This window comes from Dromaius novaehollandiae, chromosome 35, assembly GCF_036370855.1.
Source record: "Dromaius novaehollandiae isolate bDroNov1 chromosome 35, bDroNov1.hap1, whole genome shotgun sequence".
NCBI classification, from domain to species: Eukaryota; Metazoa; Chordata; class Aves; order Casuariiformes; family Dromaiidae; genus Dromaius; species Dromaius novaehollandiae.
The window spans coordinates 215,814-235,471 of NC_088134.1; the positions used below are offsets into that span (position 1 = coordinate 215,814).

Sequence of the window (19,658 nt, forward strand, 5' to 3'; positions counted from 1 at the left end):
GGGTGAAAACGCCCCTTTTAGCGGCTCGCGTGTGGCTTCTCCGGGGGCTCGTACGGGGTTGTGCTGCCCCATTTTGGGGTGAAAACGCCCCTTTTAGCGGCTTGCGTGTGGCTTCTCCGGGGGCTCGTACGGGGTTGTACCACCCCCATTTTGGGGTGAAAACGCCCCTTTTAGTGGCTCGCGTGTGGCTTCTCCGGGGGCTCGTACGGGGTTGTACCACCCCCATTTTGGGGTGAAAACCCCCCTTTTAGCGGCTCGCGTGTGGCTTCTCCGGGGGCTCGTACGGGGTTGTGCTGCCCCATTTTGGGGTGAAAACGCCCCTTTTAGCGGCTTGCGTGTGGCTTCTCCGGGGGCTCGTACGGGGTTGTGCTGCCCCGCTTTCGCCTGACGCAAGGGTTTAATCCCCTCGTGCCGGGGGGGATTAGGGCGGGCGGCGCAGCAAAGCGCCCGAATTGGGGCAAAGGGCTCGCGGGGCCCAGGCGTCCGGGCAGCGTATGGACCCCCCGTGGGCTGCTATAGGGGCCCAGGCGTCCGGGCAACATATAGCCCCCCCCCCCAGGCCGCTATAGGGGATCCAGGCTGATGTACAGCGCCGTGCACCCTGCCCGCTACCACAATGCACCAAATAGATGGGAAAGCAGATGTGTTACCGTAACACACCTAACACTGGGACGGCGTGTGGGGGGGTCTGTGGGGGCCCGTAATTCACCTAATAGGCGTCGGCCTTCTGTGCGGTAATTGTGCCCAGGGCGGGGTCCCCGGACGCCTGGGCCCCCTGGGGGGGTGTAGGGGGGAGCGGGGGCACCCGGACGCCTGGGCCCCCTTGGGGGGGGGGCATAGGGGGGAAGCGGGAGCACGGAATAGATGGGGAAAGCTATATGGTTTTGCCGTAATACACCCAATACTGGGGCAGCAGGTGGCTGGGCGGTACCGTAATTCACCTAATAGGTGTCAGCCTCCTGTGCGATCATGGCGCCCACAGCGGGGGCCCCGGACGCCTGGGCCCCCCGGACGCCTGGGCCCCCCAGGGAGGGTGCGAACGCCGACGTCACGGTGAGGCTTTATTGGGATACAATAAATAGCGTCCGCGGGGCGGCCACGTCGCGCCCCACGGAGACACCCCGGGGGCCGGGCGTCTCCCCGGGGGTCCCGGCGCCCGGGAGGGGCCCAGGCGTCCCCTTGGGCCCGCTCAGACGCCGTCCTCGCCCCGGTCGGCCTCGGCGGGAGCCAGGGGGACGGTGACCTGCGGCTGCTCGTCCTTGAGGCGTCCCGCCCTGGCGCCGAGGCGGGAGGAGAGAAACGGGAAAATGAGCCGCCGGAAAAGCGGCAAATCGCCCGCTTTCCGCCCCGAAAGCGTCTTTCCCCTTGGAAAAAAGAGAAAACCACCCCAAATCTCGCCCTAAAGCCGCCGTTGTCCCGTCCCCCCCCGCCCCGCGCGGCCCCTCACCGCCTCTCGACGTCGGCCACGGTCTCGGGCAGCGGCGCGCGGCGGGTCTCGGGCAGCAGGCGGGCGGCGGCGGCGGCGGCGGCGAGGGCGGCCGCCCCGTAGGTGACGAGGGGCAGCGCCGGGGAGATGTCGGCCGCCAGCCCCACCAGCGGGGCCCCCATGCTGCCCACGCGGGCCATGGTGCCCCCCAGGCCCATCCCCGTCTGCCTGCGGGGCGGAGGGTCGGCGGCCGGGGGCGATGGGGGGGCGGCGGGGGGGTGGGGGAGCGGATGGAGGGATGGAGAAGTGGTTGGGTGGATGGATGGGTTGGTGGTTGGATGGATGGAGAGGCGGATGGAGGGATGGGTTGGTGGTTGGATGGATGGAGAAGTGGTTGGATGGATGGAGAAGTGGATGGAGGGATGGGTTGGTGGTTGGATGGATGGAGAAGTGGATGGAGGGATGGAGAAGTGGTTGGAGGGATGGGTTGATGGATGGATGGATGGATGGGTTGATGGACAGATGGAGAAGTGGATGGATGGATGGGCTGGTGGTTGGATGGATGAGTGGATGGATGGATGAGCTGGTGGTTGGATGGAGAAGGAGATGGATGGATGGATGGATGGGCTGGTGGTTGGAGAAGCTGGTGGATGGATGGGCTGATGGATGGAGAAGTGGATGGGTGGATGGATGGGTTGATGGATGGAGAAGTGGAGGGATGGATGGATGGGTTGGTTGGATGGGTTAGCAGATCGATGGAGAAGCGGATGGATGAATTGGTAGTTGGGTGGATGGAGAAGTGGTTGGATGGAAGGGTTGGTGGTTGGATGGATGGAGAAGCGGGTGGATGGGTGGGTTGGTAGCTGGATGGATGGGTTGATGGATGGATGAGTTGGTTGGATAGATGGAGAAGTGGTTGGACGGGTGGGTTGAGGGATGGATGGATGGGTTGAGGGATGGATGGATGGATGGGTTGAGGGATGGATGGATGGGTTGGTGGGTGGGTGGATGGGTTGAGGGATGGATGGATGGATGGGTTGGTGGGTGGGTGGGTGGGTTGAGGGATGGAGGAAGAGGTGAGTGGTCGGATGGACGAGCGAGTTGGTGGGTGGATGAAGGAAGGGACGTGTTGGGTGAGCAGTGAACGGATGAACGGGAGGGCGGACGGACGGACGGGGGGGTGGAGGGGGGGCGGGTGCCGCCCACCTGATGACGGTGGGGAAGAGCTCCGCGGAGAAGATGTAGGCGCAGTTGAAGGAGGCGGCCAGGGAGCCCTTCCCGATGATGGCGAAGACCAGGCGCAGCGTCTGCAGCTCTGGGGGCACCGAGGGGTCCTCGGGCCTCATCCATCCACCCCTCTATTCCTCCATCCCTCCATCCATCCACCCCTCTATTCCTCCATCCGTCTGTCCCTCCATCCCTTCATCCCTCCAACCTCCTTCCCTCCAACCTCCATCTCTCCATCCCTCCAACCTCCATCCCTCCAACCTCCATTCCTCCAACCTCCAACCTCCATCTCTCCAACCTCCAACCTCCAACCTCCATCCCTCCAACCTCCATCCCTCCAACCTCCAACCTCCATCTCTCCAACCTCCAACCTCCAACCTCCATCCCTCCATCCCTCCAACCTCCATCCCTCCATCCCTCCATCCCTCCATCCCTCCATCCCTCCAACCTCCATCCCTCCAACCTCCATCCTCCAACCTCCATCCCACCTTCTCCATCCCCCCAACCTCCATCCCTCCATCTCCATCCCCCCACCCTCCCTCTCGGCCGCCCACCTCGGGGCACCAGGACATTGGCGAGGACGCAGAGCCCGGCGAGACCCAGGGCCCCGGCCTGCGCCGCCCGCTCTCCATCCCTCCATCCCTCCATCCCTCCATCCCTCCATCCCTCCACCCTCCATCCTCCAACCTCCATCCCTCCAACCTCCATCTCTCCAACCTCCATCTCTCCAACCTCCAACCTCCATCCCTCCACCCTCCATCCCCCCAACCTCCAACCTCCATCCCACCATCTCCATCCCCCCAACCTCCAACCTCCATCCCTCCATCCCCCCAACCTCCAACCTCCATCCCTCCATCCCTCCAACCTCCAACCTCCATCTCTCCAACCTCCCTCTCGGCCGCCCACCTCGGGGCACCAGGACGTTGGCGAGGACGCAGAGCCCGGCGAGACCCAGGGCCCCGGCCTGCGCCGCCCGCTCTCCATCCCTCCATCCCTCCAACGTCCATCCCTCCATCCCTCCATCCCTCCAACCTCCATCTCTCCAACCTCCATCCCTCCAACCTCCATCCCACCTTCTCCATCCCTCCAACCTCCATCTCTCCAACCTCCATCTCTCCAACCTCCATCCTCCAACCTCCATCTCTCCAACCTCCATCTCTCCAACCTCCATCCCTCCATCTCCATCCCCCCACCCTCCCTCTCAGCCGCCCACCTCGGGGCACCAGGACGTTGGCGAGGACGCAGAGCCCGGCGAGACCCAGGGCCCCGGCCTGCGCCGCCCGCCGCCCCGCGACGCTGAGGACCACGGCGGAGGCCAGCTTGGCCGGGACGTCGGCGGCGGCGAAGAGCAGCTGCGCCAGGCGCGCGTCCACCCCGAAGGGCTGCAGGTCCATGGCCAGCCCGTAGTAGGCGAAGCTGGTGGAGAACCTGCTCCGCCCCCCGCGGCGCCAGGAGCAGCCCAAAACGCCCCTTTTTCAGCCCAAAGCTGCCGCGGGCGGGCGGGGGGGATGGGAGGCCCCGAAAAGGGCGGGTTCGGCCCCAAAAACGGGGCGACTTGCCAGATGCAGGCGACGCCGCCGGAGACCCTCCTCATGCCGGGGGTCCGGGCCAGGGCGCCGAGGCTGCGGACGGCCCCCGCCGGCGCCTGCTCCCGGCCCGCCAGCGACCGCAGCGTCTGCGGGGATCCGGGGGGATCCAGGGGGATCCGGAGGGGGATCCGGGGGGATGCAAGGGGGATTCGCAAGGGTCCAGGGGAGATGGGGGTGTGGGGGGGTTGGGGAGATCCGGAGGGGAGCTGGGAAGATCTGGGCGGGGGATCTGGGGGGATCCGGAGGGATTGGGGGGATCTGGAGGGATCGGGGAGACCTGGGAGGGATCTGGGGGGATTCGGGGAGGATCCAGGGGGACCTGGGGGGATCAGGGTGATCGGGGGGATCTGGGGGGATCTTGGAGGGGTTGGGAAGATCCAAAGGGGAGCTGGGAAGATCTAGGTGGGGGATCTGGGGGGATCCAGAGGGATTGAGGGGATCTGGAGGGATCGGGGAGACCTGGGAGGGATCTGGGGGGAATTTGGATGGGGATCTGGAGGGATTGGGGAGGATCCAGGGTGACCTGGGGGGATCAGGGTGATCGGGGGGATCTGGGGGGATCTGGGGGGATCTTGGAGGGGTTGGGAAGATCCCATTGGGCCTGGGAGGGATCCAGGAGGATCTGGGAAGATCCAGGGGGGGATCTAAGGAGGCACAAGGGAACTGGAGGGAGGGGATCCAGGAGGGATCAGGGGGATCCAGGGAACCTGGAGGGATCTTGGGGGGACCTAGGGGGATCTGCAGGGATCGGGGAGATCTGGGGGGGCATCTAGGAGGATACAGGGGAACTGGGGGGGATCCAGGAGGGATTGGGGGGATCTGCAGGGATCAGGGAGATCCAGGGGGGATCTGGGAGGGGATCTGGAGGGATCCGGTGGGGATCTAGGGGGATACAAGGGAACTGGGGGGGATCCAGGAGGGATTGGGGGGATCTGCAGGGATCGGGGGGATCCAGGGGGGGATCTGGGAGGGGATCTGGAGGGATCTGGTGGGGATCTAGGGGGATACAAGGGAACTGGGGGGGATCCAGGAGGGATTGGGGGGATCTGCAGGGATAGGGGGGATCCTGGGGGGATCTGGGAGGGGATCTGGAGGGATCCGGTGGGGATCTAGGGGGATCCGGGGGGGGGGATCCGGGGCGTTTGCTCACCTCCACGTCGAGCTTGTCGCCTTCCTCCTTCCTGCCGTTGACCCGGGCGACTTTGCGGAGCCCCTCGAGGGCCAGGTGGGGCCTCCCCGAAATCGCCTGCCACCGGGCCGACTCCACGAAGAGCCTGCGCCCGCCCCGGGGGGGGGGGGGGTCACGTCCGCCGCCGCCCGCCAGGGCCCAGGCGTCCGGGAGCCCCCCCGCCCCCCCGCCCCGCCCCACCCCGGGGACGCCGGGGCCCCCGCGTACCAGGAGTAGAGGAAGAAGAGGTAGAAGGGGAGGGAGACGGCGAGCTGGAGGCGGCGCCAGCGCGGGAGGCCGAAGGCGGCGGCCGCCAGCACGAACTGGCCCAGGGTGTAGCAGTAGCCGTTGGCGGTGCCCACGGCGGCCCGCAGCCCCGCCGGGATCCACTCCATGCCTGGGGCCGGCGTCAGCGCCCGCACGCCTGGGCCCCGCCCCGGACGCCTGGGCCCCTCCCGGGGGTCCACGGTGGTGGGTCCCGCCCCGGACGCCTGGGTCCCTCCCAGGGTCCGAGCCCGGACGCCTGGGCCCTTCCCATGGGTCAATGGGTGGTGGGTCCCGCCCCGGACGCCTGGGCCCTTCCCCGGATGCCTGGGTCCCTCCCATGGGTCAATGGGTGGTGGGTCCCTGCCCGGACGCCTGGGCCCTTCCCCGGATGCCTGGGTCCCTCCCGGGGGTCAACGGTGGTGGGTCCCTGCCCGGACGCCTGGGCCCTTCCCATGGGTCAATGGGTGGTGGGTCCCTGCCCGGACGCCTGGGCCCCTCCCAGGGGTCCACGGTGGTGGGTCCCGCCCCGGACGCCTGGGCCCTTCCCCGGACACCTGGGCCCCTCCCGGGGGTCAATGGGTGGTGGGTCCCGCCCCGGATGCCTGGGCCCTTCCCCGGACGCCTGGGTCCTTCCCATGGGTCAATGGGTGGTGGGTCCCTCCCCAGACGTCTGGGCCCTTCCCATGGGTCAATGGGTGGTGGGTCCATCCCCGGACGCCTGGGTCCCTCCCCGGACACCTGGGCCCTTCCCATGGGTCAATGGGTGGTGGGTCCCTCCCTGGACGCCTGGGCCCCTCCCCGGACGCCTGGGTCCCTCCCGGGGGTCAATGGTTGTGGGTCCCTCCCCGGACGCCTGGGTCCCTCCCGGGGTCCTAGCCCGGACGCCTGGGCCCCCGCCCCGGGGCAGCGTTTGGTGGTGTTGGGGGTCCCCGCCCGGACGCCTGGGCCCCTGCCCGGACGCCTGGGCCCGCGGGCTCACAGAGGGAGGCGGAGTTGAGGGTGACGCCGGCCACGGCGAGGCCGGCGAGGCCGCGGCAGAGGCAGTAGAGGCCGAAGGAGGGGGCCAGGGCGGCGCCGGTCCCCGTCACCCCCAGCTGCAGGTAGCACCAGATGAGCAGCGCCCGGCGCCCGAACCTGCGGGAGCGCCGCGCCACTGGGAGCGCTGGGAGCACTGGGATGGGGCGCTGGGGTGCTGGGACGGGGTGCTGGGGGCACTGGGATGGGGCGCTGGGGGTGCTGGTGGCACTGGGAGGGGTTGCTGGGGGCACTGGGGGCACTGGGACAGGGTGCTGGGGTGCTGGGACGGGGCGCTGGGCACCCTGGGGGTGCTGGGAGCACTGGGATGGGGCACTGGGGGCACTGGGGGCACTGGGATGGGGCACTGGGGTGCTGGGATGGGGTGCTGGGGGCACTGGGATGGGGCACTGGGGGTGCTGGGGGCACTGGGACGGGGCACTGGGGTGCTGGGATGGGGTGCTGGGGGCACTGGGATGGGGCGCTGGGGGTGCTGGGCGCACTGGGACGGGGCACTGGGCGCACTGGGACCACTGGGACGGGGCACTGGGGTGCTGGGATGGGGCGCTGGGTGTGCTGGGGGTGCTGGGATGGGGGCTATGGGGAGCTTGGGGTACTGGGGACACTGGGATGGGGGCATTGGGGTGCTGGGGTTACTGGGATGGGGGCTATGGGGCACTGGGCATGCTGGGATGGGGGGCATTGGGCAACTGGGGACACTGGGACGGGGCACTGGGGTACTGGGGGTGCTGGGACGGAGGCTAGGGGGAGCTGGTGGTACTGGGGATACTGGAACAGGATGCTGGGGGTACTGGGATAGGGACCACAGGGAGCTGGGGGCACTGGGACGAGGGCTGTGGAGGTACTGGGCATACTGGGACAGGGGATGTGGGGCACAGGGTACACTGGGAGCACCAGTACGGAGGCTGCAGGGCCCTGGGGACGCTGGTGGAGGCCGCGGGGACGAGGCCACCACGGCCACCCTCCCTCCCAGTCCGCCCCAGTCCGCCCCAGTCCGCCCCAGCGCGGCGCCGCGCCGGTCCCCACTTGTCGGAGAGGATCCCGAAGACGCCGGAGCCCAGCAAGACGCCGGCCATGTAGCCGGCCTGCGCCACTTGCCGCAGGGACCTCGCCTCGCACACCAGGTCCCACTGCCGCCGCAGAGGCCGCGCTCAGCATCCCCGGACGCCGGGGCCCGCCGCGCCGCGGAGGGCGGGGGGGGGGGGGGGGGGGCCCCGGCGTCCGGGGCCGCGCTCACCTCGGTGACGATGGTGTGGGCGAAGACGCCCTCCTGGTAGACCCAACCGTCGCGGCAGGGCTCGGTGGGGGCCTCGGCGGTGCCGTTGGCCCCCGGGAGAGGCCGGGGCGGCTCGGCGTAGCGGCGGCAGCGGCCGTCGGCCGGGACGGTGCCGTTGGCGCCGGGCCGGGGCCGGCAGCGGTGCTCGGGGACGCCGGCGGTGAAGTTCTGCAGGAGGTTGTGGCTGGGCAGCACGAGCAGCGGCAGGGCCAGGGCGGCCACGTAGGTCACCTGGAAGCGGCCCATGCCGCCCAGGCGGGCCAGCAGCTCCGCGAAGGACATGGCCGGCGGAGGGGACGGCGGCGGAGGGGACGGCGGCGGAGGGGACGGCGGCGGGACGGGACGAGGAGCGGCTGAGGGGCGGGAGGAGGAGCGGGTCACGGTGGGACCGGGAACGGCTGGACGAAGGACGAGGGAGGGACTGAGGGATGAGGGATGGACTCAGGGATGAGGGATGGACCAAGGGATGGACCCAAGGACGAGGGATGGACCAAGGGATGGATCGAAGGACAAGGGATGGACCAAGGGATGGATCGAAGGATGAGGGATGGACTCAAGGACGAGGGATGGATCAAAGGATGAGGGATGGACTCAAGGACGAGGGATGGACCAAGGGATGGACCAAAGGACGAGGGATGGACCAAGGGATGGACCCAAGGACGAGGGATGGACCAAGGGATGGATTCAAGGACGAGGGATGGACTCAAGGACGAGGGATGGACCAAGGGATGGACTCAAGGATGAGGGATGGACCAAGGGATGGATTCAAGGACGAGGGATGGAGTCAAGGACGAGGGATGGACCAAGGGATGGATTCAAGGATGAGGGATGGGCTGAAGGATGAGTGATGGACCAAGGGATGGATCGAAGGAACGAGGGATGGACTCAAGGACAAGGGATGGACCGAAGGATGAGGAATGGACTCAAGGACAAGGGATGGACCGAAGGACGAGGGATGGACTCAAGGACGAGGGATGGACTCAAGGACAAGGGATGGACTCAAGGACAAGGGATGGACCGAAGGACGAGGGATGGACTCAAGGATGACAGATGGATTGAAGGATGAGGGATGGACCAAGGGATGGACCGAAGGACGGGACAAGGGATCAGCCAAGGGAAGGGACGAGGGATGGACCAAAGGACGAGGGATGGACCGAAGGACAAGGGATGGACCGAGGGATGGATTCAAGGATGAGGGATGGATTGAAGGACAGCCTGAGGGAAGGGATGGACAGAAGGACGGGCCAAGAGGAGGAACGAGGGATGGGCTGAAGGACAAGGGATGGACAGAAGGACGAGGGATGGACCGAAGGACGAGGGATGGACTGAAGGATGAGGGATGGACTCAGGGATGAGGGATGGGCTGAAGGATGAGGGATGGGCTGAAGGATGAGGGATGGGCCAAAGGACAGGCTGAGGGATGGGCCAAGGAATGGTGGAGGGATGGACTGAGGGCAGGGACAAGGGATGGACCAAGAGACAGGGCAGGGGGTGGACTGAAGGACGGGGCAAGGAACGGCGGAGGGAGGGGACAAGGGGTGGAGTGAAGGATGAGGGATGGACTCAAGGATGAGGGATGGACTCAAGGATGAGGGATGATTGAAGGACAGACTGAAGGACAGGCTGAGGGAAGGGATGGACAGAAGGATGGGCCAAGGGAAGGGACGAGGGATGGACAGAAGGACGAGGGATGGACAGAAGGATGAGGGATGGGCTGAAGGACGAGGGATGGGCTGAAGGACGAGGGATGGACCAAAGGACGAGGGATGGACCGAAGGACGGGCCAAGTGACGGCCGAGGCCCGCAGGGCGCCTGCCGTCCGTCCATCCACCCCGGTCCATCTCCTGCTCTCCCAGTCCCGGTCTGGCCACCTCGGTCCCCTCTGCAGCTCCGACCTCGCTATCGCTCCCCGGTTCCAGGTTCCCACCCGTCGACACCTCTCCTGCCTCCTCCGCCCGCCGCGGTCGGTCCCTCTCCCTCCTGTCCTAGCAATCGATCGATTGGGCTATGATTGGATCAATCGATCGAGCTCGCTGCTGGTCTCCTGGTCTAGAGATCTCCCTTGATCTACGACCTACCCATCAATCAGGCTATTGGCCTTTCGCTCTAGTGATCGATCCATCGGTCTATAATCTCTCCATGGATCTGGCTGTTAGTCTCCGTAGCTCTCCATTGGTCGCTTTATTGAACTATCATCTACCTATTGATCGATCTACCAAGCTATATCTCTATTGATCGATCCATCGGTCTCTATAGCTCCATTGATCAATCTATCGACCTTTAACCTGTCTCTGGATCAATCTAGGGGTCCTTACATCCCTATCGATCTATAACGTAGCTACTGATCAGTTCATTGGACTGTATCTATTGATCGATTTATTGGACTATAGTCTGTTGTTCATCTATTTAATGATCTAGATCTTTCTCTATTAAGCGATAAGTTGGTCTCTATAGCTCCATTGATCAATCTATCGACCTTTAATCTGTCTCTTGATCAATCTATGGGTCTTTACAGCCCTATCGATCTACAATGTATCTATTGATCGATTTATTGGACTATAGTCTATCTATTGATCGACTTATTGAACCATAGTCTGTCTATGGATCAATTTATTGAACTATATAGTCTGTCATTGATCTATTTAATGATCTACGTCTCCCTCTATGGAGTGATTTGTTGTCTCTATAGCTCCATTGGTTGATCTATCGAGCTTCAATATGTCTCTTGATCAATCTATGGGTCTTCATAACTCTATCGATCTATAATGTATCTATTGATCAATTTATTGAACCACAGTCTATCTATTGATCAACTTATTGAACTATAATCTGTTGTTCATCTATTTAATGATCTACGTCTCCCTCTATTGAGTGATTTATTGTCTCTATAGCTCCATTGATCAATCTATCGACCTTTAATCTAGCTATCGATCAGTCCGTTGGCCTATAGACCCCCCTCGCTCCACGTATTGATCCCTATCGATCAGTCTACCGACCCGTATCGCCGTCCACCCCCCACCCCACCACCGACCGACCTCGACAGCCTCCGCCGCTCGCGAGCCCCTGGGCCGGCAGCAGCCTCGTCCGTTGGCCCCGGCGACCCGGCGCCGCTGCTTAAATCCCCCCCCCCGGCCCCGGTTAACGATTGACTCGGCGGAGGGTCACGGCCGGGAGCGGGGAGCAGGGAGCGGATCCGCTGCGGGTCGGCGCCCAGGGCGGTGGCGATGCCGCTCCGGGCGTCCCTCGGCCCCCGGGGAAGATGCTCCGGCGCCTTCCCGGGGACCTTCCCGGGGTCCCGTCCCCTCCCGGCCGGGCAGGGGGGACGCCGCGACCCTCCGGGGCTTGTTCCCCCCCTCGACGACGGGTGGTTCGACCCCGGCAGGGGACAAAGTCTGGGGGCCCTGAAGCGGGTCCCCGGGGGCCCCTTGGACCCGGGGCCGGAGGGCGGCGGCGGCGGGAGGCAGCGGAGCGGCACCGGCGGAGGCAGAAACCGGGGCAGCGACCCGCGGTGACGGGGCGACCGGCGGGGGGGGAGGGAAGGGCCGGGGGGACGCCGGGGCCCGCGCGGCGATGGGGGGCTGCTGCGGTGGGGCGGAAGGCGCCCGGACGCCTGGGCCCGCAGGACGCCTGGGCCCTCGGTGTGGCTGTGGTTGGAGGCCGGTGGCCGGTGCAATGGGGCAGAAGGTGCCCGGACGCCTGGGCCCTCGGTGTGGCTGTGGTTGGAGAACCATAACTGGTGCAATGGGGCAGAAGGTGCCCGGACGCCTGGGCCCTCGGTGTGGCTGTGGTTGGAGAACCATAACTGGTGCAATGGGGCAGAAGGTGCCCGGACGCCTGGGCCCTCGGTGTGGCTGTGGTTGAAGAACCATAACTGGTGCAATGGGGCAGAAGGTGCCCGGACGCCTGGGCCCTCGGTGTGGCTGTGGTTGAAGAACCATAACTGGTGCAATGGGGCAGTGGGTGCCCGGACGCCTGGGCCCTCGGTGTGGCTGTGGTTGGAGGCCGGTGGCCGGTGCAATGGGGCAGAAGGTGCCCGGACGCCTGGGCCCTCGGTGTGGCTGTGGTTGGAGGCCGGTGGCCGGTGCAATGGGGCAGAGGGCGCCCGGACGCCTGGGCCCTCGGTGTGGCTGTGGTTGGAGGCCGGTGGCCGGTGCAATGGGGCAGAAGGTGCCCGGACGCCTGGGCCCTCGGTGTGGCTGTGGTTGGAGAACGGTGGCCGGTGCAATGGGGCAGAGGGCGCCCGGACGCCTGGGCCCTCGGTGTGGCTGTGGTTGGAGGCCGGTGGCCGGTGCAATGGGGCAGAAGGTGCCCGGACGCCTGGGCCCTCGGTGTGGCTGTGGTTGGAGGCCGGTGGCCGGTGCAATGGGGCAGAGGGCGCCCGGACGCCTGGGCCCTCGGTGTGGCTGTGGTTGGAGGCCGGTGGCCGGTGCAATGGGGCAGAAGGTGCCCGGACGCCTGGGCCCTCGGTGTGTCCGCGGCTGCAGCAGAGGGGCCGGCGCAGCGGGGCAGTGGGTGCTGGGCGCCCGGACGCCTGGGTCCCCAGCACGCCTGGGCCCTCGCTGCCCTCGCATTCCTCCGCGCGACCTCCTCCGCCTCCCGGCGCTTTGTTGTCGGCCGGCGCCGGCGGCGGGGCCGGAGGCGGGGGGACGCCTGGGCCCCTCGGACAACAAACCCGGCGGCGCGCGGAGCCCAGGCCGGGGGCTTCCCGCCGGGACGGGGGGCGGCGGGACGGGGCCCCCCGCCCTCCCCGGCCGTAACCGGACCCGGCGGCCGTGTTTGCCTTCGGGGCGGGACGGGACCCCCGCGGCCGCGGGAAAACAGCCCGGCTCGCTCCGAACAACAAATATCCGCGTTTCCCCCCCTCCTCGAGACCCGTTTTGCCCGTGTTTAACACCAGAATTTTGCTTTATTGCTGCCTCGGTGTAAACCATCCCGCGAAGCTGAAAACGGGGGGAAAAGCGGTGTTTTTGGGCAATGATGCGTGCGAGGGAGGGAGAACGGGGGCCCGGACGCCTGGGTCCCTTCGCCGGCGTGAGGGGCAGCGGCGTCTCCCGGGTCGACGCTGCCGTCCCGTCGCTCTCTCCCGGGCGCTGGTCGTCCCCCGGCCCCGCTCCTTCCTCCTCATCCCGCTGGGCGCCGTCAGGAGGATTTGGGGGTGGATTTGGGGGGTTTTGGGCTCTCTCCGGGCGGGGGTTGGCCCTAGCGGGGCTTCGGGCTCCCCTGGGGCGCGGGGCCGGGCTGGGCGTGGAGCAGGACCTGGAGCTGCTGGGCTTCGTCCGGCCGGGGACGGGCCCTGGGGGGGGGGACAGAGTGGGGCGGGGGCGGCGGGGGCTTTTCACCCTGACGTCATCACCCCTGGCTACCCAGGCGTTCGGCCAGCTGCCCAGCCCACCGTCCATCCCACCGTCCATCCCACCGTCCATCCCACCATCCATCCCTGGACCAGTCCATCCCTCCATCCCTCCATCCACACGTTCATCCCCAAAGACGAGCACTCATCCATCCATCTCCATACTCAATCATCCCTCCATCCCCACGTTCATCCCTAAACAAAAGCACTCATCCATCTCCGTAGTCAATCATCCCTCCATCCACACATTCATGCCCAAAGACAAGCACTCATCCATCCATCTACGTACTCAATCATCCCTCCATCCCTCCATCCACACGTTCATTCCGAAAGACAAGCACTCATCCATCCTTCTCCATACTCAATCATCCCTCCATCCCCACGTTCATTCCCAAAGACGAGCACTCATCCATCGCCATAGTCAATCATCCCTCCATCGCTCCATCCACACGTTCACCCCCAAACACAAGCACTCATCCATCCAGCTCCATAGTCATCCCTCCATCCCCACGTTCATCCCCAAAGACGAGCACTCATCCATCTCCAGTCAATCATCCCTCCATCCCCATGTTCATTCCCAAACACGAGCACTCATCCATCCATCGCCATAGTCAATAATCCCTCCATCGCTCCATCCACACGTTCACCCCCAAACACAAGCACTCATCCATCTCCAGTCAGTCATCCCTCCATCCCCACGTTCATTCCCAAACACGAGCACTCATCTGTCCATCGCCATAGTCAATCATCCCTCCATCCCTCCATCCACACGTTCATCCCCAAAGACGAGCACTCATCCATCCATGTACTCAATCATCCCTCCATCCCTCCATCCACACGTTCATTCCCAAACACAAGCACTCATCCATCTCCATACTCAATCATCCCTCCATCCACACATTCATCCCCAAACACAAGCACTCATCCATCCAGCTCCATAGTCATCCCTCCATCCACACGTTCATCCCCAAACACAAGCACTCATCCATCTCCAGTCAATCATCCCTCCATCCCCATGTTCATTCCCAAACACGAGCACTCATCCATCCATCTACGTACTCAATCATCCCTCCATCGCTCCATCCACACGTTCATCCCCAAACACGAGCACTCATCCGTCCATCTCCGTAGTCAATCATCCCTCCATCCCCACGTTCATCCCCAAAGACGAGCACTCATCCCTCCGCCTCCACAGCCATCCCTCCCTCCCTGCCTCCCTCCCCGCCTCCCTCCCTGCCCCGCGCCCGTCCCCACCTGCTCTCCACCTCCTCCACGGTCTCGGGCAGCGGCGCGTTGCGGGTCTCGGGCAGGAAGGTGGCCGCCAGCCCCGCCGCCACCGGCGCCGCCCCGTAGATGATGAAGGGCAGCGTGGGGAAGAGCTCGCCGGCCATCTTCACCAGCGGGGCCGTGATGCTGCCGACCCGCGCCAGCGTGTTGCCCAGCCCCATGCCCGTCTGCCTGTGGGGCACCGGGAGGCCGTCAGGGACCCCCCGGGCCGCTGTCCCCCCGCCCCACGCCCCTCCCTACCGAATGACGGTGGGGTAGAGCTCGCTGGTGTAGAGGTAGACGCAGTTGAAGGAGGCGGCCAGGCAACCCTTGCCGAAGACGGCCAGGGCGGTCCGCAGCGTTCGCAGCTCTGCGGGGACGAGGACACCGAAGCTGGGGCCGGCGACGGGGGCGGTGGGTGGAGAAGGACCCCCTCACCCCCCCCAACCCCGGGATTTTTCGGTGAATCACCCCAAAAAAGGTTAAAACAAGTCATTTTTCCCCAGGACAGTCCACGCGCCACCAAGACCACGCACTGCGTTAAGAGGTTGGGCGCGTTTTGGGCCCTCCGAGATGATCCGAGATGGTGAGGTGGGTCCCGGGGGGGTGGCCGGTGCTGGTGACACCCCCGATGCGGGTGGTGGAGCGGGGGGGGGACCAGCCCTCACCTTGCGGCACGAAGATGTTGGCCAAGATGGCCAGCCCGGCCAGGATGAGGGCGAGCGCCTGGGTGAAGCGTCGCCCCACGAAGGTGATGGTGAGGATGGAGACCATCTTGGCCGGGATGTCCACGGCCCCGAAGACCAGTTGGATCACGTAGATGTTGAAGGCGAAGTTCTGCAGGTCCATGGCCAGCCCGTAGTAGGCAAAGCTGGTGAAGAACCTGGGGCCGCGCGGGGACGAGTCTCATGATCCAGGGACCTGGGGGTCACCCGCCCCCGGCCCGTGGGACCCAGCCCCTGCGCGTGTCCCTTCCTGGGGACCTTGGGGGGACCAGGACGCTGCTGACGCCCGAGTCTTGCCCTGTGACTCAGTTTCCCCTTCCAGAATGGACCCAATGAAGACGGGCCAATGGGAAGGGGGTTGGGTGGCGGGTTGGGCACGGAGACGGTTGGACAGACGGAGGTCTGCGCGGCTGGAAGAACGGACGGAGGGAGGGCGGATGGCCGTGCGGGCGGACGGTTGCATTCGGGGACGGACGGACGGACGGAGGAGGTGGCAGGTGGCCCCACGGATGGCCGGGCCTCACCCCCCCCCCGCCCGCGTCCTCCCCGGCCGCCCCGCTCCGGGACGGGGCTCACCACACGAAGCAGAGGCAGCAGGAGATGCGGCGCACCGTGGGCGTCCGCACCAGGTCCAGCACCGTGTGGCTGCTCTTCATGGAGGTCATCTCCTTCTCCATGTAGGACTTCAGGGCCTGGGGGGGAGAAGGGGGCTTCCTTGGGGGGGGGGGGGGACGGTGGCACCGGGACCCTCGGCGGCACCCGAGGGGCATCGGCGCCAGGCTGGGAGGATGACGGCGGCGGGGAAGAAGGACGGACGGACTCGGATGGTGGCGTAAAGGGATGGATGGATGGATTTATTGGGATGGACGTGGGTGAGGGGCCGGAAGGGGGGCGTAGGGGACCCCCCCCACTGCAGGAGGTCTCCACGTGTGGCCCCCCCCACCCCCCCTTTACTTCAATGTCGAGCTTGTCCGCCTCCTCTTTCTTCCTGTTCATCCTGGCCACTTTCTTCAGCTCCTTCAGGGCCCGCTTGGGCTTCCCGGCCATGAGCAGCCAACGAGCCGACTCCGTCAGCCACCTGCGCGGGGGGCGGGGACGCGGGGTGGGCCCCCAATGCCGGGGCGGCGCGGGCACCCGCGAGCGGGGCGGGTGTGGGGTGGGCTCCCCCCGTCATGGGTGCGTCGTGGAAGCCGGGTGTGGGGAGGGTCTTCACTGAGAGAGGGTGTCTGGCGGCCACCCCCGTTGTCCATCTCTCCATCCATCTGCTCCTCTATCCGTCCATCCAGCTCTGCACCCATCCTTGCGCCCCCTCCATCCCTCCATCCGTGCGTTCATCTACCCTTCCGTCCAGTCATCCAGCCAGCTTCTCCTCCACCCGCTCATCCATGCATCCCTCCATTCCTGCACCCCAATGTCCATCCAACCATCCACCCCGCCATCCAACCCTGCACCCCAATATCCATCCAACCTTGCACCCCACCATCCATCCATCCACCCCTCCATCCACCCATGCACCCCACCACCCAACCCTGCACCCCAATATCCATCCATCCACCCCAATATCCATCCATGCACCCCACCACCCAATCCTGCACCCCAATATCCATCCAACCATGTGTCCCACCACCCAATCCTGCACCCCAATATCCATCCAACCATCCACCCCACCACCCAACCCTGCACCCCAATATCCATCCAACCTTGCACCCCAATATCCATCCCTGCACCCCAATATCCATCCATCCACCCCAATATCCATCCATGCACCCCACCACCCAATCCTGCACCCCAATATCCATCCAACCCTGCACCCCAATATCCATCCCTGCACCCCAATATCCATCCATCCACCCCACCATCCAACCATCCACCCCACCACCCAATCCTGCACCCCAATATCCATCCAACCTTGCACCCCAATATCCATCCCTGCACCCCAATATCCATCCATCCACCCCTCCATCCATCCATGCACCCCACCACCCAACCCTGCACCCCAATATCCATCCATCCACCCCAATATCCATCCATGCACCCCACCATGCACCTCAATATCCATCCATGCACCCCACCACCCAATCCTGCACCCCAATATCCATCCAACCATGTGTCCCACCATCCAACCCTACACCCCAATATCCATCCAACCGTCCACCACACCATCCAACCCTGCACCCCAATATCCATCCAACCTTGCACCCCAATATCCATCCATCCACCCCACCACCCAACCCTGCACCCCAATATCCACCCAATCCTGCACCCCAATATCCATCCATCCACCCCACCATCCATCCATGCACCCCACCACCCAACCCTGCACCCCAATATCCATCCACCCATGCACCCCAATATCCATCCATGCACCCCACCATGCACCCCACCATCCATCCATGCACCCCACCACCCAACCCTGCACCCCAATATCCATCCAACCATCCACCCCAATATCCATCCCTGCACCCCAATATCCATCCATCCACCCCGCCATCCATCCATGCACCCCACCACCCAATCCTGCACCCCAATATCCATCCAACCTTGCACCCCAATATCCATCCACCCCTCCATCCATCCATGCACCCCACCACCCAATCCTGCACCCCAATATCCATCCAACCTTGCACCCCAATATCCATCCACCCCGCCATCCATCCATGCACCCCACCACCCAACCCTGCACCCCAATATCCATCCAACCCTGCACCCCAGTATCCATCCATCCATGCACCCCACCACCCAACCCTGCACCCCAATGTCCATCCATCCACGCTCCCACCATCCCTCCCCCCCAACATCTGTCCACGCCCCCCACCCCCCACCCCCTCACCAGGAGTAGAGGAAGAAGACGAAGAAGGGCAGGGAGACGGCGAGCTGCAGCCAGCGCCAGTCGCGGATGGCGTAGGCCACCCCGGCCAGCAGGAACTGCCCCAGGCTGTAGCAGTAGCCCATCATGGTCCCCACGATGGCCCGGGCTCCCGTGGGCATCCACTCCAGGGCTGGGGAAGACACGCGTGGTTTGGGGCCGGGCTGGGGGGCCCCGGGGGCCAACGTGGGGCTGGGGAGCCACGTACAGAGCGAGACGGTGTTGAGGACGATGCCGCAGAGGGCCGCGCCGGTGAGGAAGCGGAAGAGGCAGTAGACGGGGAAGGTGGGCGCGAAGGAGGTGCACGTCCCCATGGCGCCCATCTGCAGGTAGCACCAGGTCAACAGCGACCGGCGGCCAAATCTGGGCGGGGAAGAAAAGGGGAGGGAGAAAACGGAGGTGGAAACGCCCGGGCAGACGGGATGACCCTCCTCGTGTCCCTCCGTGGTGGACTCACCTGTCCGAGAGGGCCCCGAAGACGATGCCGCCCACCAAGACGCCGGCCATGAAGAGCGACTGGGCCAGCTGCCGGAGCCCCCGCGCGCCGCACACCAGATCCCACTGCCGAGGAGGAAGGCGGGATGGAGACGGCGTCGGGGGGGGCTGCGTCCCGCCGTCCCTTCCCCGGGGCCGAGAGCGGTCGGTGGGGTTGAGCCAACCCAACGGTCAACGGCGTGGGCACCAAGAAGGTGCCGCTAACCCCTCAGCCGCCCTTCCCCACCTCGCCATGGTTGGAAGACGCCTCCGAGGGGTCATCAGGGCCCTTTTGGACCTGCCGTTGAGGGCCGTTGACTCCCTCACCCCCTTGGCTCGGCCCAAGAGTTGGCAGCGTTGAGGGCCTCCAGCCAACGGAAGACGCCCCAGTTGGAAGAGGCCCAACGCGGGGCAGAGGACGCCCGCCGGGGCCGCCATACCTCGGTGACGATGGTGCTGGGGAACTCGCTGCGGTCGTAGGTCCAGCCGTCGCGGCAGGGCTCCGTCTCGGGCTCGGTGCCGTTGGCGGCCGTGCCGTTGGCCTCCAGGAGCCACCACTGGGCCACGACGTAGCGCCGGCAGCGCTCGCCGCGGGGGACGGAGACCCGCAGGAGGTCCCCGGGGCCGAGGCCGGTGCCGTTGGCTTCCCAGCGCACCCGGCAGCGGTGCTCGCCGGTGGCCGCCGTGAAGTTCTGCAGAAGGTTGTGGCTGGCCATCATGAAGACGGGCAAGGCCAAGAGGGCCACGTAGGTCACCTGGAAGCGCCCCATGCCCCCGACGTGGGCCAGGAGGTCGGCGAAAGCCATGGCGTCGCCCCGGCACGCCGGTGGCCCCGGCGCCGGGCTGCGGGGCCCCGGGTTTTGCCGCTTTCGGCCGTTTTCATGCACGTCCCACCCGCTCCCGCCGCCCGCGAGACCCCGAACGGGAGCGCTTCGGCCCCGGGAACGCGCCGCGCCGGCTACGCGCGGGCTGCGTCACCCCGCCGGCTT

At 65.7% G+C, this 19,658-nt stretch overlaps 2 protein-coding genes across 4 annotated transcripts; both read right to left on the reverse strand.

Moving 5' to 3' along the window:
• Positions 1-1,048: 1,048 nt before the first annotated feature.
• Positions 1,049-11,128, reverse strand: LOC135325270 (solute carrier family 22 member 6-like). Of its 3 annotated transcripts, none has more exons than XM_064503162.1 (11): positions 11,024-11,128; positions 7,950-8,341; positions 7,739-7,842; positions 6,657-6,811; positions 5,639-5,733; positions 5,393-5,516; positions 4,213-4,328; positions 3,867-4,081; positions 2,633-2,741; positions 1,448-1,650; positions 1,049-1,274 (listed from the first exon to the last, which is right to left on the reverse strand). In XM_064503162.1, the coding sequence occupies exons 2-11, from the start codon at positions 8,268-8,270 to the stop codon at positions 1,190-1,192; spliced, it is 1,527 nt and encodes a 508-aa protein (XP_064359232.1). In that variant the 5' UTR covers positions 8,271-8,341; positions 11,024-11,128; the 3' UTR covers positions 1,049-1,189. The 3 variants fall into 3 exon arrangements, with proteins under 3 accessions (XP_064359232.1, XP_064359230.1, XP_064359231.1); XM_064503160.1 differs by having other exon boundaries at positions 1,448-1,654; XM_064503161.1 differs by having other exon boundaries at positions 1,448-1,654; positions 5,639-5,807.
• Positions 11,129-12,874: 1,746 nt separating this feature from the next.
• Positions 12,875-19,642, reverse strand: LOC112996844 (solute carrier family 22 member 6-A-like). Its single transcript, XM_064503163.1, has 10 exons — positions 19,110-19,642; positions 18,653-18,756; positions 18,404-18,558; positions 18,160-18,328; positions 16,284-16,407; positions 15,906-16,021; positions 15,273-15,487; positions 14,866-14,974; positions 14,593-14,796; positions 12,875-13,281 (listed from the first exon to the last, which is right to left on the reverse strand). The coding sequence occupies exons 1-10, from the start codon at positions 19,473-19,475 to the stop codon at positions 13,188-13,190; spliced, it is 1,656 nt and encodes a 551-aa protein (XP_064359233.1). The 5' UTR covers positions 19,476-19,642; the 3' UTR covers positions 12,875-13,187.
• Positions 19,643-19,658: the final 16 nt, after the last annotated feature.